The following is a 20,739-nucleotide window of genomic DNA, read 5'->3' as shown; positions in this document are numbered from 1 at the left end:
TCTTTTCGTCTTAATTTTGTAAATCGTTTGCCAAATGTCAAATGTTTCACCTTTGTCATCCATTTTGTCGGCATACTAAATCATAATAGTCGTGAAATCTACCAACGGGTTAAATACAACTGTTTTGTCAAACCGTACAAAGTGGTTCAATCATTCAATAGGTTCAAGTATTCCAAATAAAGTTATATGAAGCACAACAAATTTCAAAACAGTTGGAAAACGGAAAACAAAATGTCTACCTTTAATTTCCAGCATATTTTTCATATTAAGCGAGTTTCGACAGCCAATCATGAACAACAGACACATCAATAATTCCGGGTTTTGAGAATTGCATTTGTGTCGCATCGTATCCTATATTGAGTAATTTTAATGAAACTATTATCACATGTTGTACAAATTACTCAATATAGCAGAGCTTATGTTGGAATCTGTTTTAGTTACTGTCAAAAAACTAGCGTCATAAGTACCAGTAAGTACTAGTACTACACATGAATATGTGGGGAAATAGCTTTCTTCCCCACTTTATGGTTTGCTGCATAATACATCATACAAACAAGTATGTCTGTTGTTCATGAATGTAACATTACGGCATTCTGATAAGCACTTATTTCTCACCTTGGAATCCTTAGTTTGATGCTTGGTCTGCATGGTTTGTTGAAGCTCATTATAAGCCAGAAGTGTAGGTTTCCTTATGGTAGTCTTGTTTCTAACTGTTAGTTAGCATAGATGCTATTAGAGTGTTTATTATACTGTTATGTTTGCACTCGTCCCTGTAGTCATGTTTAAACTGAGCTCACATATGTATTGTTGATCTGCATAATACCCTCTTTTCTTATAAGAAATGGGTGGACGTGCCAAACATGCTGTGCCAGCATTATATTTTAATGAAAGAAGACTAGAGGCAATCGTTGGATCTCCTGATATAATCAATTGTGATACTGTTGTATGCTTATTCGACACTTCGAATCTGAAACAAGGTAAATGTTTGTATACCTACTAATATTTCAAATGTTTGCATTTGTGGTTTATAATTAAATGTAATTAATGATCTCAATTTGACTGTTCTTCTGATTAATTTTATTACAGTGATATCCAAAAATCACCCAATTATTTGCAAGTTGCCATCAAAAACGGTGCAGGATTGGAACAAAAAACGTAAATATTTTTTGACTAACATTATTTCCTTATTTTGTGTAATGTAAGAAACAACTGTTTCATATTTCTTAAAATGGAAAGGCTGTAATTCAACATGTTTATCAACTGGATTTATATTCAAACAGTCTAGAAGTTACAGACAAGCAAATGTTTGATACCTTTTAGCTCTTAGCTTTTTAGAGCTATACTACTCATCCATGCATCTGCGTATGTTACACACAGGTTACTGTTTTGCATGTTAGCACATTTAAGTCATGATCTCAGCAGATTGACATGTATTTCACTGAAACTATGGACACATGTTCCACGATCCACATGAATCGTCCAAATTGCTTAATAAATCAAGATACCCAGGAATGTGATTTGTCTGCGTATTCGTGGATTTCCGCGGATCTTATGGCTCTGAGGACCAAAAACATTAAAAAAATGGTTGCTTTTGGTTGTTACTTCAATTGTTGTTAGTATTATCAATTCAGTTAGCTTCGATTTTGAAATCAGGAGAGCCCTCACAAGGGCCTCTCAAAACCCAGTTTTTCTTCTGCTTCACCCCCTTAAAGCAACCCGAAACCCATCGGCAAAATTGTTTCAGCTGCCAGGTCAATCACATCCCTGAATTACCTGTATCCTACTTATTTTCAAATTATGGCTTTTCAATATTCAAAAGAGATTCTGGTGACAGTTTTGGCATGTAAGGAGCGCTTTTTACATGTTGCATTGAAACTTTAAACAAGGGTTTTCAACCATCCTACCAACTTAATTATTCAAGGTAAAAACCACTCTGTTCACAAATAATGTAAAAAGGGACTTAATTATTTTACTAAGAAATTCTGGTAAAAAGTTGAGCCTGCTGTCTCTGTGACAGGTATTGTTATAGTTACCAGAAATCGCTTTAGACTGGCGAATCAGACTGAAATATTTGCCCTTATAATTTATTTAAGTTAGCCTTTGTGACTGATAACCCGGTAATATATTGGACTGTGATGACATACAAATGGTTACTTATTAAATCCCATCAGTTGCTGTAATGAATTAAAATTAAACAGATTATCATGCAGTTACTTTCGCTCATTAGGAATAAAGCACCATCACAGAAAAAACATCATCATAACCCTTTTTGTCAGGGAACAATGTTAATCAACAACCTCCTATTAGTAAAACATTACATTCCTTTGCCTTAAATCTGAAATATTGTGTCCATTTATAGTTTTACTCATAATTGGCATAACATAACACAATGACAATATTTTTAAGGGCATTCCAAAGACAAATCTTTCTCTTTGAATGGAGCTCCATGGAATTGTCTGAACATTTTGACCATGAAAATGAATGAAAAGGAGAAACTACAATCTGTTATCAAACAAAGCCTTTTGCATGCTGATGTTGAAATGAAAAGTTTTTCTGTTGTGTTTTATTTCGAGGAAACAAGTAAGTAAAGAATGTGTTCAAACATCAAATGATGTCTATGTTCAAAGGTTAGCTTGGAATGCATTATGAAGTAACTATATTATTTGCATTATGAGTGTTGACGGGTGGACAGCATCCAAATTATTGTCAACTTACTGTAGCAGTTCCTATCTGCTCCTATCAAATCTTACTTAACTTGTTCAACATGTAAATAACATATTCATTAACCAGAAATATAGCTGCAGCCATTGTGAAATTTAAAAAAGGCCATATGTATTAAAAAAGAGGGTTTCAGACACATATTAAGTCTATTCACACAATATCATTGTTGACTTTGCATCTATGCTTATTCTATTTTTAAATATTGAACCTTTTGTAATTCAGATGTTTGTTTACAACGGGGCAAAAATTTAATGAAGGATTTCATGGATGCGTTTTATGCTTATGGGCCGAACATAGAAAGATTGATGAAGGTTACAGTGCTGTTAGACGGAACTCAGAATGCTACCAGAGTGTTCGAAGAATTCAGTAATCAAGCATCGGGTAACTTTTCAATCTTCAATCAGAGTTGGAGGAGTGATGTCCCCTTGGTACTGACATGTTTTTCTCACCGGTAGTGTTAAACTTGGATTCAAAAGTGTTAAATAAAGTTAATAACTTAAATATTTAAACCAGAAGAACAAGGAAGAGATGCGGTAAACAATGATTTATGTTTAAACAAACTTAGAATTAAGAAAATGTGTCATTTGTAACTTTTATAAACTTCGGTCATGGTTCGTATTGATCAATGGGCGCAGCCATATTGAATTATCGATGAGTTAGTAAATATTAAGATAGGGGATTAATGCACCGGCTTGAAAAACTGTGCTCAATAAAATTGAATGTATACTTCACGCCAAAGATATAGAGGACAACTGAAAATAAATGGCCGACTCGACAAAGCGATAGCATAGCAGCACAAGCTCTTGTGATCTAGACAGCAGTCATACGTCAGAGACACACAAAAATATTACAACTAAAAATACATCACTAAAACAAACTAAAAAGAAAGGCAAAGTCGATGATAAAAGCTTGAGCGTAGAAAAAAATCCATACACAAAAATGTCTGAATCTAAGGCAAAACAAACTGAAGACAAACGAACAAGTGAAAACAACTCCGATGCTGGAAACAATGAAAGCATAGAAAACTCAATAAGAGAAATAAACAAAAAAATGGCAAATGTCATAACAAAGGATGATGATAGTCTGAGAGGCATGATGACAACTTTAATAAATGATATGAAAACCGATTTGTTAAAATCTTTTGAACACAAAATCGAAGTACTGGAGTCGGCTTTGCATGATTCACGGCAAGAAAATGAACAGCTGTAAAAAGAATAGAAAATTTAGAAAAAACATGTGAGAATGAAAAAGATAAGGCCAGTCAGAAAACGGTCGATATGAGAAACGTCACTCTTCTTCAAGGCGGAAAACTTAATGACCTTGAACAATATAGTAGAAGGAATAGCCTCAGAATTGCCGGAATCCCAGAAACAACGAATACGGGCAAAAACTCGTATGAGACTGCGGAGCAATCTACAAAGAAGGTCATTGAAAAACTCAATTCGACCATTGAATGCCTAAATTTAAATACAAGTTACATTGATATATCTCACCGAGTTGGAAAAAAATACAAAGATAAGCATAGGCAAATATTAGTAAAGTTTGTGTCACGACACGTGCGAGACAAAGTCATGATGAAACGGCGAGTTTTTAAGGGTACACAAATTTTCATCAACGAGGATTTGACAAAACTCAACCAACATGTCCTGGGCAGTATAAGAAAATCGATTCCAGAATCAGAAGCGGTGTGGACATGGGGTGGTTCAATTTTTCACAAATCTTCAAGTGGCAAAATACAACCAGTCCCTTTCACTTCCTACAAAGAATGGCTAGGTGTCGACTGGGACAATTGCATTCTGGGTCAGCGTCTACCTACATAATATCTTACACTGAACTTTAGTTGTGAAGTATAGCTGAGGAATGTGACAACAGGCTTTTCCTACCTGATCATCCCGTGGATGCACGATTTACATCTCAATACCATATTATCTGGACAATTGATATGAGAGAAAGGGACCCTTACTATACATTTTCTAAATACAAATTAGAAACCTTAACGTGATTTTTTTTTCTAAGTATAAATTAGAAACCTTAACGTGATTTTACATGTCGATCAATTATATCTCATAATCAAACACAGATAGCATCATTCTCTAAAACAACTTAAAATAATTTGTATTTAGGATAATGGTGTACTAAACAAATTGTGCAACTTCTTAAGATATTGTTTCCCATTATAGTGTATATTTTTTAAACTAACATTATACAGGAAATAGACATACAAATATATCAATCTTATAGTGTATAGAGAATAAAATTGCTTTGTTGTTGATATTTTGTTTAAAGTGCAGATTTTCATGTTCACTAGGCATTGTGTATCCTTTTTATACGCACCGCTCAAATGAAAAGGCTTAATAGATAAACCTAACTAAATCAAAACTGTATTAAGTGTATTTGTTTTCATACAACATAATTTTAAGGCTAGATCAATCATATTCAAAACTTTTATAACAGGTAAACATGTAATGCGTGTAAGATGGGTTTAAAAACTTAAACAGAAGTTTGTGCATGCGTGTATGTATATGTAAGTGTATGAAAATGTGTATATATCATACACAATGTTATGAATCACTGGTTACTAAAGTGTTTCATTACACTAAATTTTTTTTATTTAGTTATGTGTCAAAATGTTTGATGAATGTCTTGTACCAATTTGCTAAGCTTATTTTTTCACTTTTTGTATTTGAATTAGCAAATCATTATACATCGCCCTTTTATTTTAGATATAGCCGTGACTCATATACCCCAAAATGCATTAACTTCTACAAGTTCATCAGAATCATGAACGAAGTTCAATTGTTTTTTTTTTGTGCAAATGTCGCATATTTTATACAATTCAGTACTTTCTTTGTTATGGCTAAGTTGTGTCGTAGTTATTCTCAAGTTCGCTAAATGGAAACACAAATAGTATCATTAAATGTTCGGGGCTTAGGCAACACCGGTAAACGTAAACAAGTATTTGAGTGGTTAAAAAGTAAAAACTATGATATTATATTGCTGCAAGAAGTGCATTGTTCACAAAAAATATTTTCAAAATGGAAGGAAGAATGGAGCGGACCTTGTATTTTTAGCGGGAATAGTACAAATGGTAAAGGAGTGTCAATTCTTATAAATCCAAACGCTAATATAGAAACTCAACAATATACTGAAATTAAAGAAGGTAGAATTATTGCACTAGATATTAAATTGAATGAAGATGAATTAACTTTAATAAATATTTATGGGCCTAACAAAGATGACCCGGAAATATTTAAAGCCTTACATGAGTTTCTGCTTGGAAATGACGAACAAACGTTTATTATCGGTGGCGATTTTAATACGATTTTAGACCATACACAAGATAAAAAGAACGGCAAAATGGACACACACCAAAAATGTAGAGACGATATTAATAGTATAATCAACACTTGCCAATTAGTCGATATATGGCGATTGCTACATCCGTCAAAAATGCAATATACGTGGCACTCGAATAATAAACCTCACATACACTGTAGATTAGATTACTTTTTAATATCAGACAATCTATTAAATTACGTAAAAAGTAGTACTATAAAACCAGGATTTAAAACCGATCATTCTTTAATACAATTTACGATAGATAATTTAAAGGCGAAAAGAGGTCCGGGGTATTTTAAATTAAACAACTCTCTCCTTCTGGACAGAGAATATCAGTCCAAGATAAAAGAATGTATCCAAGAAACGATAGATTTTAATAACGATGCAAACCCAAACACATTATAGGAAATAATAAAAGGTTCGATTAGAAATGAAACAATGAAATATGCTTCACATAAAAAAAAACATTTACTAAAAACAGAGGAGGATAAGTTAATAAATGAAATAGAATGTATTGAATCACAACTAAATAATAACATCCCTGACTCTATTGATAACCTAACGCAAGCACTAGTACAAAAGAAACAATTTCTTGATGAAATCCGAACTAGACATATAAATGGAAGTATTTTAAGATCGAAAGCGATGCATGTTGAAAATAATGAAAAAAATACCAAATATTTTGCAAGTCTTGAAAACAAAAACACGCAGAGAAGAAAACTGTATACAAACTAAAAGTAAACAATGAAATGGTGGTAGGGGTTAAAAATACACTACAAGAAGAAGTCAAATTTTACAAGAAACTTTATAGTAAAAGCACAGACCTAGAAGAAGACATGAGGAACCTATTTCTTAATTCTGTTAACAACAAGCTTTCTGAAATTGATAGCAACTCATGCGAAGGCCTACTTTCAATACATGAATGCGGAAATGCATTAAAAAACATGAACAATAATAAAAGTCCCGGCTCAGATGGTCTAACTACGGAATTTTAAAAGATGTTTTGGAATGACATTTAGAATGCTTTTATTAACTCCTTAAATTTCTCCTTTCATAAAGGTCATTTGACACCGCTCCAAAAACAGGGTATAATTTCCCTTATTCCAAAACCTGACAAAGATTTAGAAAACCTATCAAATTGGAGACCAATCAGTTTACTAAACATTGACTACAAAATAGCAACGAAAGCAATATCAAATAGAATAAAACAAATTTTGCCAAAAATTATTGACCCTGAGAAACGGGTTTTATCAAGGGTAGATACATTGGCGAAAATGTTCGACTTATTATTGAGGTCATGCAATATCTTGAAAACAATAATATGCCTGGGCTCTTATTCTTTGCCGACTTTCAAAAAGCTTTTGATAGTATTGATCACTCTTTTATATTTGATAGCCTTAAAAGTTTTAACTTTGGCACCGATATCGTACAATGGACTAAACTATTCTATAGAGATATACAAAGTATAATTATAAATAATGGTCATTTGTCGGAAGCATTTACAATTGAAAGAGGAGTACGACAAGGCTGTCCACTTTCTTCAATTTTATTTATCCTTTGCCTACAAATACTATCAAGTTATATCAAGCAAAACCCTGATATCAAGGGAATAAATGTAGATAACGTGGAAATTAAACAATCACTTTTCGCTGATGATGCAACTTATTTTAATGATGGTTCAGAAAATTCTTTTGAATCCTTGATCAAATCATTAGAACATTTTTCAAAATGTTCAGGTCTACACCTGAACACAAACAAATCCATAATTCTAAGATTTGGTACGCTAAAAACAACAGCAATACAATATTGCAGATCTAAACCATTTATATGGACATCAGAATGCGCAACAGCATTAGGTATTACCTTTTACAACAATAAACAACTAACAATTGACAAAAATACCAACAAAAAGCTTGTTGAGTTTCATAAAACACTGAAACAATGGGAACATAGGAAATTAACGTTAATGGGTAAAGTAACAGTTGTGAAAACGTATGCTCTACCAAAATTAATATACCCATTTACAGTTTTATCGAATCCAAGCAAACAATGTGTGGAACAAATTATAAGAGTCATTTTCAAATTCCTGTGGGATGGTAAGCCAGAAAAAATAAAAATAAATATTTTGTATCAAAATTATGAAAAGGGTGGACTTAAACTTACAAATATTGCAGCTTTCATTGACTCTTTAAAAGCTGTTTGGGTTAAAAGATACCTGGATGACACTAATAAAAGTCAATGGAAATTATTTTTTCACAAAAAAATGAAAATGTATGGAAATAATCTTATATTTGAAAGTGAAATGGATAAGTGTTTTATTAATAAAGTGTCAAAAACGGCACATTTTTGAATGATGTCTCCAATCATGGAACAAAATAAAACAAATACACGACTCTAATAAAATCAAAATTGCCAAAACAGTGATCTGGAATAACAAAAATGTTCGTAATATAGGAAACACTATATTCTATAAAAAATGGTATGAAAAAGGCGTACTTTGAGCTCATTTTTGATTATAGAACGAATAAATTTTACAATTTTAATCAAATTGAATATTTATACGGCATACAAAGTTCCGATTTCATAAGATACCAAACCCTCATTAAATCAATCCCGATGGAAATGAGAATACAGCTTACTAAAGATGGAATTAGCCACACTAACAACACATCATTCAAAGAAAAAGTTGTACAATCAAAGCAATCAAACAATTTTCTTTACTTAATATTACTTCAAACAACATTAACACCAACTTCAGAACTAAAATGGACAGAAACTTTAGCAAGCGAAAATGAACATATGGAACGGAAACAAATCTATAGTAATATATACAAATCAACAATAGACACCACCTTACGTAGTGTTTATTACAAGTTCCTTTTGAGAATAATACCAACAAATACATTACTTTTTAAGTACAAACTTGTCGATTGTACATTATGCTCATTTTGCCATTCAGGTGTCGAATCCATAGAACATCTATATTGGGAGTGCTATGAAACACAACAGTTGTGGAACAAATTAAATAATTTTATTGCCTCAACAACAATTAACATCGTAATCAATAAACGTGAGGCTTTATTGGGATTAGTATGTAAAAACAAATATAGTAATGTTTGCAACTTCCTTATTGTTTTAATGAAATTTTATATAAACTCAACCAAGTGCAATAATAGACATCTATCCTTTAATGCATATATGATGTATCTTAAATTAAGGATTAAAATAGAAGAGCAAATTGCTTTAAAAAACGATAAGTACGTAGCCCACAATAAAAAGTGGGAAATACTGAAACTACATAATCAGTAAAAGACACAAATAGCCATTACGATTCTTTTTTTATTTTTTATTTTCGTAATGTATGTTTTTGTTGAATTATTTAACAAATATTAAATCTCTATTGTAGTTTTTACTTTTATGCATATCTAAGTGTAGGGGACATCACTGTCGTGTGTGTGTGTGTGTGTGTGTGTGTGTGTGTGTGTGTGTGTGTGTGTGTGTGTGTGTGTGTGTGTGTGTGTGTGTGTGTGTGTGTGTGTGTGTGTGTGTGTGTGTGTGTGTGTGTGTGTGTGTGTTTGTGTGTGTGTGTGTGTGTGTGTGTGTGTGTGTGTGTGTGTGTGTGTGTGTGTGTGTGTGTGTTTGTTTGTGTGTGTGTGTTTGTGTGTGTGTGTGTGTGTGTGTGTGTGTGTGTGTGTGTGTGTGTGTGTGTGTGTGTGTGTGTGTGTGTGTGAGCTTTACCATACTGATAGAAAATGCATAGAAGGTTATATTATATAAAGATGAAGATAATGTGTTATTACTACTCTATGTGAAAATAAATGAGAAAAAAACAACTTTTCAATCTTGTTTATTTAAGGGTACTGAACACATTTGATCATTTATTCTTTTTTTATCCTGTATAAGGATTAAAGTGTCACACCTAACTATTTTTCAACCGAATACACTGTGTCATATCACTGTTTTATGGCTGAAAACCTCAATCGGGGACAAAACTCATAACACTGAATGTAACAATACTCATTTTAGGCAAAAAAAGACTATAGATTTAATATAAAAAATCTTTTAAAGCATTTCTAGGCAAAAGGATATTAAGTCTAGACTATTAAAATGGGAGCAGTATTAGATTTTGCCCAAGTTCACAGTTGTCTTCATAATTCAGTTAATCTGAAAAATAAATCTTTATAAATCAATTCTTGCTTAAATGTAACCAGTGGAAGAGTTTCAGCATGCTTTAATACCCCAGATCATTCTGATATTCAATCTACTGTTATGCTACAGTATTTGTAAGCTTGTCTGTTTATTGAAAAAAAGTCTAGGTATTGTCATGACCATGTTGTTGTTGTAGTCATGCATAACATTGAATTTAAGCCAGAACATAATAATTTTTCAAGATATTCAAATGAAACTGTATACAAATATTGGCAGAAACCAAACTGGCTTTGATGATGGTTGAGTTATAACCCTTTTCGGCTGAAAAACAACAACAAGTGAGCTTTGGAGGAAAAAAATTTGTACATAATGGATGGAATTGATGAAATGGAAATATATAATTATGTATATGTATATATTAGATTTATTAAAAAATTGGCACATGCTCAAATATGCAAACATTTCCCAAAATACATGTTTTTTCAACATATTACTGTAAAAGCATGTACATTGTAATCATTTAAGTAGCTGATAAAGTCCAAAAATACAACAGAGATCATTATTATTAAGAAAAAACATTCCTTAGATATTAATTTCAACATATTACAAATTCATGTGTTGACTGATTATTTCTTGCTAAACACAGTTTTCAAGCCAAGTACAGTGAATAGAAGCTCACCAAAAGAACAAAAGAAAAGTTTTCAAGAAGATCAGAAAAAGAAGGTAAAATTTTGTTAATGAGCTAGAATAGAATTTCAAATAACAGGTTTAAAACAGAAAACTGAAGATTTAATAAAAATAGAAAGAGTTTGAAAATGAATATAGGTGATTCATGCAGAAAGAAATTGTTTTGTGGTAGTAAACTGAATACAATTCATAAAGACAGCTTCAGTTCTTGACCCTTAATTAATAAGGGTTAAAATATAAAAACAAAGTGACAATATTAGGATTGTTTTGTTGTTCGCCATCATCGCCAATCAAGGGACAACATTGTATATTGCTAAACAAACACCTATGTATGCATTGCCTCGGCTTTTCGCAGTTTTGTTCTTGAAGCCATTTATTTTCATGGTGTTAATTACGGTTTATTGACAACAACATAACTTAATGTCCTGTCCCGCAACCTTTAAAAACGTGTTACCGTGTACTAATTATTAACCTACCTCCAAATAGAGAGCTCACAGTTGTCCGCCATTTTCTTCAAGCAAAACAACAAATTTACCGCGAACTTAGTCAATAATTGTCTGTTGACTTTGAACATTTTCACACATATGGAGGAATTAAAGGATATTAGATTTGATTAAAAAAATGACCCCGTCTTATAAAGGAGTCAAACATTTTTTACCAGATTTCATGGGCATAGTTAGGGGGTCATCTTATAAACAGATCGCCTTCTAGTCCAGATAATAAGGGTTAAAATATAAAAACAAAGTGACAATATTAGGATTGTTTTGTTGTTATAATGAGAATAAAGTTGAATGGTTGGATGAAATATTTAAGTTTGTACTAGGTCAATTTCATAATATTCAATTGACTGCCATTTGAAAACCAATTAATTTACATTCAAAATAATGTTTAAAGACTAAGGTAGATCATTTCCTTTAATAAAAATTAATGATTTTCTGCCGCATTTTATTCTGCCAAAAATATTAAAAACATAAGTTTGATGTTCAGAGTGAAGAAGAGAATGGCATGACACAAGGAAATGGAGCGCCTCCTCTTTCCCCAAGGCCTGCAATAAATAGTGCGTCTAGCAACAGTGGCACCAACCGTTACAGGGGTAACATTTTGAAAGGTATTTAATTTTGTCTGCTCTTATAAGTGTTCTTGAGCATGTAATGTGCAACGTTTATGCTTATTGTCATCAGATTATTGTGTTTGACTATTATTCACTCTGCCTTGTCTACATTTGATAAGTGCTTACTCTTTGTGAAGAGGCATAGTTTTAACTTAATTTTCCTTTTGAATAATTGCAACCCTCTGTTTGAATGAACTTTAAACATTGAGGTGCATACATAAAATGCAGCTGTATCTGAGTTTGATTGAGACTGTTGACTGCCTTTTAAACAGTTTCCATGCCACCATAAGATGCGCAACTTAAGCTGTATTATATATTTTTGAAACATTATAACATTTTATTCAATGAACAAATAAAATAGTAATAAGAGGAGCTAACTTGTGTTCACTGAGAGCATAAAATGCTGATCCACTAAGTGTTCATTACTCTCGCCAAAGTGAATACACAATGTCAATCCCTTTCGTGTCATGCAGTTGAAACTGAAAATTTATTTCTCTTTCTACTTCTTTGAAAACGGTTAATGTGAAAACGAGAAAGTCTTCTAATTTAATTTGATCACTTTAACAGTTCAAAGATTGTTTTAGAATTATTGACCTTATTGATCTCTGGCATTTATTACGTCTTATTTACATGGATAAAAATATTTATCCATACAGCTTGGGATCCCCAGCGTTTTCTTGAAACGGACGAAGTAGCAATGCTTGTTTTGGTGAAGGGCATACTGCCAGCTGAGACAGAAGAGGAAGTGATGTTCAACTTGAAGAAATTTGTACCGGAAAAGAAGTTCTTATTACATTTTTGTCCAGGAATGCTGTCAGCAACCTTGTCATTCGATACGCCACAAGGTTCGGTTATTTTTCTGCATGGAACATTAAACAATATGACTATAATGGTATTCTTTTACAGATAAAAGGGTCACATCCTGGCCCTCTCGTTGAATGACCCTCAAATGTTATGACACTTATATGTGCACCAATATTTGTTTCGAAATATTTTTGAAAGGGTAAAACAAACCAGTCAGAATAACAATTGAAAAAGCTCTAAATGGAAATCGTATTGTTCTGAAGTGCATTTACAAGAAATTGTTAAGAATTATAAAGGGCATTCAGTATGTGATGCAACTACCGTATTTTCTCGACTATAAGACGGAAAATTGGGTCCCGATTTTTAAGCGAGTCGATAAAATATTAAAAAAAGATTCAAGTCAAAATCAATTCGACTAACCGGAATATCGTCTGCTGATGCCAGTATGGGGCGATTAAGTAAACAACACAAAATCTCTTCACCGCGCGTGCTCTGACGTCACACAGTGTACCATTTGATCTGCATTTTTTTCTCATGGTGCGTGTCTGCTTAATTGATTATGCAGACAAATGACAATCCAAATCTAAATCCGTTATGATCATCGCCAATCAAGGGACAGCATTGTCTATTGCTAAACAAACACCTATGTATGCATTGCCTCGGCTTTTCGCAGTTTTGTTATTGAAGCCATTTATTTTCATGGTGTTAATTACGGTTTATTGACAACAACATAACGGTCAATCTTTTTATTTTAATTGGGTTAACCAAAATTATTTCAATTCCGACACTTAATGTCCTGTCCCGCAACCTTTAAAAACGTGTTACCGTGTACTAATTATTAACCTACCTCCAAATAGAGAGCTCACAGTTGTCCGCCATTTTCTTCAAGCAAAACAACAAATTTACTGCGAACTTAGTCAATAATTGTCTGTTGACTTTGAACATTTTCACACATTTGGAGGAATTAAAGGATATTAGATTTGATTAAAAAAAATGACCCCGTCTTATAAAGGAGTCAAACATTTTTTACCAGATTTCACTGGCAAAGTTAGGGGGTCATCTTATAAGCGGATCGCCTTATAGTCCAGAAAATGCGGTATAATGATCATATTTCTGCTGTAGAAAAATATTGAAAAATTATTGTATATTTTAGGGAAGCCTAATTTCAGTGACAGTGAAAATATATATATATTTCTGTTTAAAAATATGACTCACATTTAAATACCCATGTGGTAAGACCACTAACACAATTAGATTAAGTACTCAAAACAAAGAACTCCATATTGCTTTGTTATGTTTCCCCCGTATGGGAGAGGTGACATTTTTAGACTGTGCTTTATGTCTTCTGTAGGAAATATACATGGGTGACACAGTGTTTGTCCTTGCGAAATCTTCAATTAGTTATTGATGAAACTTTAGTACAAAGCCTTTATGCATTAACTTTTAAATGTTCTGTTCGGATAATTGTGTACAGAGTTATGGCCCATTGAATTTTTACAAACACTAATGTTCTCAGCAAACACTTGCCAGAAATCCTTGACAATTCAGTTTACCAAATGTTGTGCATATCATCAGTACATAAAGCTTGTACCTTTGTTATCGAGTTATGGCCATTTATATTTTATAGCAACTGTACACATAACCTATTTTGTTCCTACTGCTTACTGTGAATCTAGATAATTGTTGTTGCATACAGGGGGAGGGAAGTGAGATATACTGTAAATACTTCCACTGGACACAGTACATAAATTTATAGTTTTTTTTATGGCACCCTATTAAGAAGAGGGGTATATTGCTTTGCACATATGCGTCAGTCGGTCAGTAGACAAAAACTTGTTTGAGTGATAACTCGACAATACCTATTGTCCTGAAACTTGACTTTGAGGTGAAGCATGACCAGTAGATGACCCCTATTCTTTTTAATGTCATCGGATCAAAGGTCAATGTCACAGTTAAATCTTGAACATGAAAAGAGTGTCGAGTTATAAATCCACAATGCATGGGCATCAAACTTCACATGGAGGCTGGGCCTGACCAGTACATATTGGAACATAGATTGCGAAAATCTTGTCGGAGTGGTAAATTGACAAAGCATGCACCGACAGTCCTCAAACATGATGTGGCGGTTTGGCATGACCAGTAGATGACCCCTGTTGATGATGAGGTTACCAGGTCAAATCAGCTGGCATTTTGGTCATATGCATATTTTATTCAATTTCCAAATATTCATGAGAACATGGTGCTCAAGGGGGCATAAAGATTGACAAACATATCTTAAGACGTTTGTTTTTATTGTTAAAGGGACTGTACACCAGATTGGCACCAAAATAAGTTTTTTCTGTAACGAATCTCAGGACAATTATATATTAAAATGTTTTACTCTTTGATATTATAATTTAATTATTAAAAAATAACAAAATGTAAAAAAAAAAAAAAAAATGAGTCGGAGACCGGGTTCGAACCGGTGTCACCAAAATTGCTTTACGGTGTTGTATCTGTGCTATGCAGACTTTCCTTAAAAGGTTGGAATATTTAAGCTATATACCCAACTTGGTAATATCACATGATAACATCGACTAGTCAATCACACATCAGGAATGAATTCTACTAGGTAGACATACCTAGTAATCTTTTTTAATGGAAAAATACGAAAAAACTGTGGGAAATAAATTCATTGTAAACTATGTTGTATTTCAGTTAGTAAGTTTCAATGCTTTGTACAAATCGATACCAAGTTTATGTCAGTTTTCGACAATTTTCTCTGTTTTTAGCTAGTTTGTCATACGGAGTACAGCCCCTTTAAGATGTCTTTAGTTCCTTAAAGCAGCCCATACACAATACCACCAAAAGTTTTCAAACATTTATGATGATGGGTTACTTCCTGCAAAACGTATATGATTTTTAGCTCAACTATTCAAAGCATAAGAAGGTTTTACTACTCACCCTTGCATCTGCAGTGGCAGCCTGGTTAAAGTTTTAGTGCAAGTTGGCATTTTCACTTATATTTCCAATACCCTTCATTCAACTCGCTTAAAAACTTCACACATTTGTTCAGGACTATCACACAGAAAGGTTACATAACTAAAATATTTTCCTAAATACAAATTATGGCCCCTGATTGTCTTAGAAAATTAGGTTTAAGTTTTTGGGCAGGTTTAAATTTTAGGGCAAGTTGGGATTTATATTATTAACTTCTATACCCTTCATTCAATTGACTTAATACTTCACACAAATATTAACAGCGATCTTACAATTAGGTTACATAACTGCATATTAACCCTAAGTACAAATTATTACCCTTGATTGATTTTTTTCTTCTTTTTTATTTCTTTTGACAGGCACGCTTTTATATACTAAACAGGTTTTCGAAAAGGGAAAATCTTGGTTTTAGAATGACATACTTCATTCGAGGTGCCTGCAGGGGCAGGGTCAAGCTCTGCTTTGGTATCTTAAATGGTTTTAGTTAGGTTTGACATATAATGACCAAACTTGGTATATAGGAAGAGTTTATTGGGACATTTCATAGGATTGCGTTTGGGCCCCTTGAATCATTGTCAAAGTCACTGTTACTATAAGTAGAAAAATGGTTGTTACTGAATATATTTAGTTAGGGTTGACATATTGTTACTAAACTTGGTATATAGGAAGAGTTTATAGAGATATTTGATAAGATTGTGTTTAGGGCCCTAAGAGTCATGGTCGAGGTCAAAGTCACTGTTTCTAAAAATAGAAAATTGGTTAGTACTGAACAACTTAAGTATGGGTTGACATAATTATTATACCCCCGACAAACGAAGTTTGAAGCGTGTATATTAGAGTCATAGTATAACTTAAGCATAACTTAAAAACTACTGGATGGAATTGGATTAAACTTCATACAATGGTAGAGCATAATGAGAGGAAGTAAAGTGTCTGCAATAACCATAAATCTAGTCTTGCTTATTACTGAGTTATTGCCCTTTGTTACTTTTTTTGTCCGAAGTATAACTTCTGGATGGAATTCATTGGAACTTCATACAATGGTAAGCACAATGAGAGAAAGTACTGTGTTCAAGAACCATAACCCTACTTTAGCTTATTACTGAATTATTGCCCTTTATTTTATGTTTTTGCTGTCTATTTGTTTTCCAGACATTAATTTGCAAACTGTTAGATGGAATTTATTGAAACTTCATACAATGGTAAAGTACACAGAGAGGAAGTGCAGTGCACAAGAACCATAACTCTACTTGAGCTTATTACAGAGTTATGGCTTTTAATACTTTTTTCTTGTCCGGAGTATAACTTGAAAACTAGTGGAAGGAATTTAATAAAGCTTCATACAGTGATAGATCATAATGAGAGGAAGTACAGTGTACAGGAACCGGGATTCTATTTCAGCTTATTTCAGAGCTACTGCCCTTTGTTACTTTTTCTTGTCCGGAGCATAACTTGAAAACTATTGGATGAAATTTAATAAAACTTCATGCAGTGATAGATCATAATGAGTGGGAGTGCAGTGTACAGGAACCGCAATTCTTTTTCAGCCAATTACACAGTTATTGCCTTTTGTTACTTTTGTCTTATCTGGAGCATAACTTGAAAACTATTCGGTGGAATTGAATAAAGTTTCTTACAGTGATAGATCATAATGAGAGGAAGTGCAGTGTACAGATCCGCGATTCTATTTCAGCTAATTACAGAGTTATTGCCCTTTGTTACTTTTTCTTGTCTGGAGCATTTTTTGAGAACTATTGGATGAAATTTAATAAAACTTCATACAGTGATAGATCATAATGAGGGGAAGTGCAGTGTACAGGAACTGCAATTCTATTTTAGCTTATTTCAGAGTTACTGCCCTTTGTTATTTTTTCTTGTCCGGAGCATAACTTGAAAACTATTGGATGGAATTTAATAAAACTTCATATAGTGATAGATCATCATGAGAGGGAGTGCATTGTACAGGAACCGCAATTATATTTCAGTTATTACAGAGTTACTGCCCTTTGTTACTTTTTCTTGTGCGGAGCATAACTTGAAAACTATTGGATGGAATTTAATAAAACTTCATACAGTAATAAATCATAATGAGAGGAAGTGCAGTGGTTAGGAACCGCATTTCTATATCAGCCAATTACAGAGTTATTGCCCTTTGTTACTTTTTTCTTGTCCGGAGCATGACTTTAAAACTACCGTATGGAATGTAATAAGACTTTATACAATGGAATAGCACAATGAGAAGGAGTTCAGTGTACATGAATCATTACACTATATTAGCAAATTACAGAGTTATTACCTTTTTCTGTGTTTTTTTGTCAAACTTTTGTCTGGACAGTTACTTGAAAACTACTAGATGGAATTTCATAAAACTTCATACAATGATAAATCATAATGAGAGGCGGCGTTTGGGGGTATTAATCACCTTCAGTGATAGCTCTAGTCGAGACCAAACTTTTAATAGAAAGTTTATGGAGAACTTTCATTGGATTGTGTTTAGGGCCCCCAGGGTCAAGGTCACTGTTACTTAAAATAGATAACCTTTTGGTACTGAATAACTTGAGTTAGGGTTGAGATTTTGTGGCCAAACTTGGTATGTAGGAGTACTTCCATGGCATTGTGCTTGGGGCTCCTAGGGTCAAGGTCAAGGACACTGTTACTTAAAATAGAAAAGGAAGTTGAAATCTGAATCTCACAACAAAGGCTAATGTATTCTGTCAATCATTGAAAACCTGGTTTTGCCACACTCTTTCAGCTGATAATGGAGCAACAAACTGTGCTCCATTAATATGAGGTACATCAGACATATATATATGCGATTTAAATATATGATATTTCTGTGTGTAATTGTTCTGAATATGATAGGATCAATTTGTAATGGTGTATAGTTGCTTTGCATCATGATATATCATTGCTCTGCTGTATGGTTTCACCTCTATTAAATCACAATACATTACAGATGCAGATGATGTGGTTAAACATGCACAAAACAAAACCTTTCAGTATCAAATAGAGAAACACCCGGCAGAGGTAAGAAGATTCTTGTTATTTTGTCTTTATAAAACAAAATTTGGGCGCTTAAGAAACAACATGTCAACAAAGTTTGACTTGTTACTTTCATTTATTTACAACTTGATTACATTTAAGCCAAAATATTCAAATGAAACTTGGTATACATGTTGCCAGAGACCATACACACATAAATAGAAAGGCCAATAACTTTGGCTTTCATAATTATTGAGTTATACCCCCCTTTTGATTGTGTAATAACAGATGTGTGCTGGAGGTCTCTCTGTGGTGCTCTTGCTATGCCTCTTTTGAAAAAAGGGGTAATAATTTGAAAATTGTCTGGCTGTAGGTCGGACAGTAGACCAAGTCGGGAACTGTTTGACCTAGCATAAGTGGTGGGTTGGCTTTGTCCAGTTGATAACTTTTTAAATTTTAAGTCAATATGCCAAAGGTCATAGTCAGAAATCTTATGAACACTAGATGACCTCTATTTTTGTTTGGTTCAGTAGGTCAAAGGTCCTAGTCAGTAATCTTGTAAACACTAGATAACCTCTATTTTTGTTGGGTTCAGTAGGTCAAAGGTCATAGTCACCAACCTTATGAACACTAGATGACCTCTATTTTTGTTGGGTTCAGTAGGTCAAAGGTCATAGTCAGCAATGTTGTGAACACTAGATGACCTCTATTTTTGTTGGGTTCAGTAGGTCAAAGGTCATAGTCAGCAATCTTGTAAACACTAGATGACCTCTATTTTTGTTGGGTTCAGTAGGTCAAAGGCCATAGTCAGCAATCTTGTAAACACTAGATGACCTCTATTTGTGTTGGGTTCAGTAGGTCAAAGGTCACAGTCAACAGTCTCGTGACAACATTGTGTGATTATTTGTAATCAAGGCATTTCTTCTTAATTGAATTACCTTTATTCAATCTTTCACATAAATGTAGAATGTGTCTTAATTTTTTGCATTATAACTTCTAACAGTAAAATGAGAATTGAAATTAAAGTTTAAAAAAGTTGTTCACTGGTACAAATATTAGAATACTTGTTGGACTATAGAAAATATGTTGAAGGCCGGTTCGAATATTTGTTGAATTGAACCTAAAACAAGTTTAAATATGAATTATGTTAGTCAGGATGTTTTTTTATGCCCCCACTGAAAGGGGGAGGGTGGCAATATATTTACATATTTTACAGGAGTGTTACTTAGCTTGTGAAATTGTGCGTGGGGTTTTGTTTGTCCCTTGACCTAATAAGTACAGATTATGGCCATTTGACCGTGTAATAATATGACCTTAAGAGCATGCAATCTTGTTTCACATGTATCTCCAAAAGTATGAGGGCCGGATCAATTAAACTTTAAAAGAGTGTTAACCAGCAGGTGTAGTAGTGCAGTCAAGTGTGTGGCTGTCTCTAGTAAGAGTAGAGTTATGGCCTTTGGTTGGGACTTTTATTAATAACTAATATACCCTTTATTCAATTGATTAAAAAGATTATGGCCCTTGATTGACCTTTTTTTTTCTTTTGACCGGGACATTTTTATTTTTTTAACCTGGTTTTCAAACAGGGATTAAAATCGTTAATACTGAATAACTTAAGTAAGGGTTGACATATTGCGACCAAACCTGGTGTTTAGGAAGAGTTTATGGAGAACTTTCACGGGATTGCGTTTGGGCTCCTAGGTTCAAGGTCACTGTAACTAAAATAGATAATAGTTCGGTACTTAAATAACTTTACTTAGCGTTGACATATTGTCACTAAATTTGATTTGTAAGAAAGTTTACGGAGAACTTCCATGTGATTGGTTTTGGGGCCAATAGGGTCAAGTTCAAGGTCATTGATATTAAAAATAGAAAAAAGCAGTTTAAATTAATCTCATAACAACCCCTGTAGTTCTGGAAATCATTAAAAATCTTGTTTTGTCAAATTGCAGCGTTTCTTGTTTTCT

General features: G+C 33.3%; 1 protein-coding gene across 1 annotated transcript in view; it reads left to right on the top strand.

Moving 5' to 3' along the window:
- LOC128210518 (protein mono-ADP-ribosyltransferase PARP14-like) overlaps nucleotides 1-20,739 on the top strand; it is a 56,419-nt gene that overhangs the window by 33,461 nt on the left and 2,219 nt on the right. The window contains exons 18-23 of the mRNA XM_052914869.1: nucleotides 840-977; nucleotides 1,087-1,155; nucleotides 10,856-10,932; nucleotides 11,884-12,004; nucleotides 12,664-12,852; nucleotides 18,747-18,817. Of these exons, the coding sequence (XP_052770829.1) occupies nucleotides 840-977; nucleotides 1,087-1,155; nucleotides 10,856-10,932; nucleotides 11,884-12,004; nucleotides 12,664-12,852; nucleotides 18,747-18,817 (665 nt within the window). The remainder of the gene's footprint in view (nucleotides 1-839; nucleotides 978-1,086; nucleotides 1,156-10,855; nucleotides 10,933-11,883; nucleotides 12,005-12,663; nucleotides 12,853-18,746; nucleotides 18,818-20,739) is intronic.

The sequence above is a fragment of the Mya arenaria genome, chromosome 12 (genome assembly GCF_026914265.1).
Source record: "Mya arenaria isolate MELC-2E11 chromosome 12, ASM2691426v1".
Lineage (NCBI taxonomy): Eukaryota > Metazoa > Mollusca > Bivalvia > Myida > Myidae > Mya > Mya arenaria.
The sequence above is the reverse complement of the archived record's forward strand: the minus strand, read 5'-3'. Positions and strand labels throughout refer to the sequence as shown.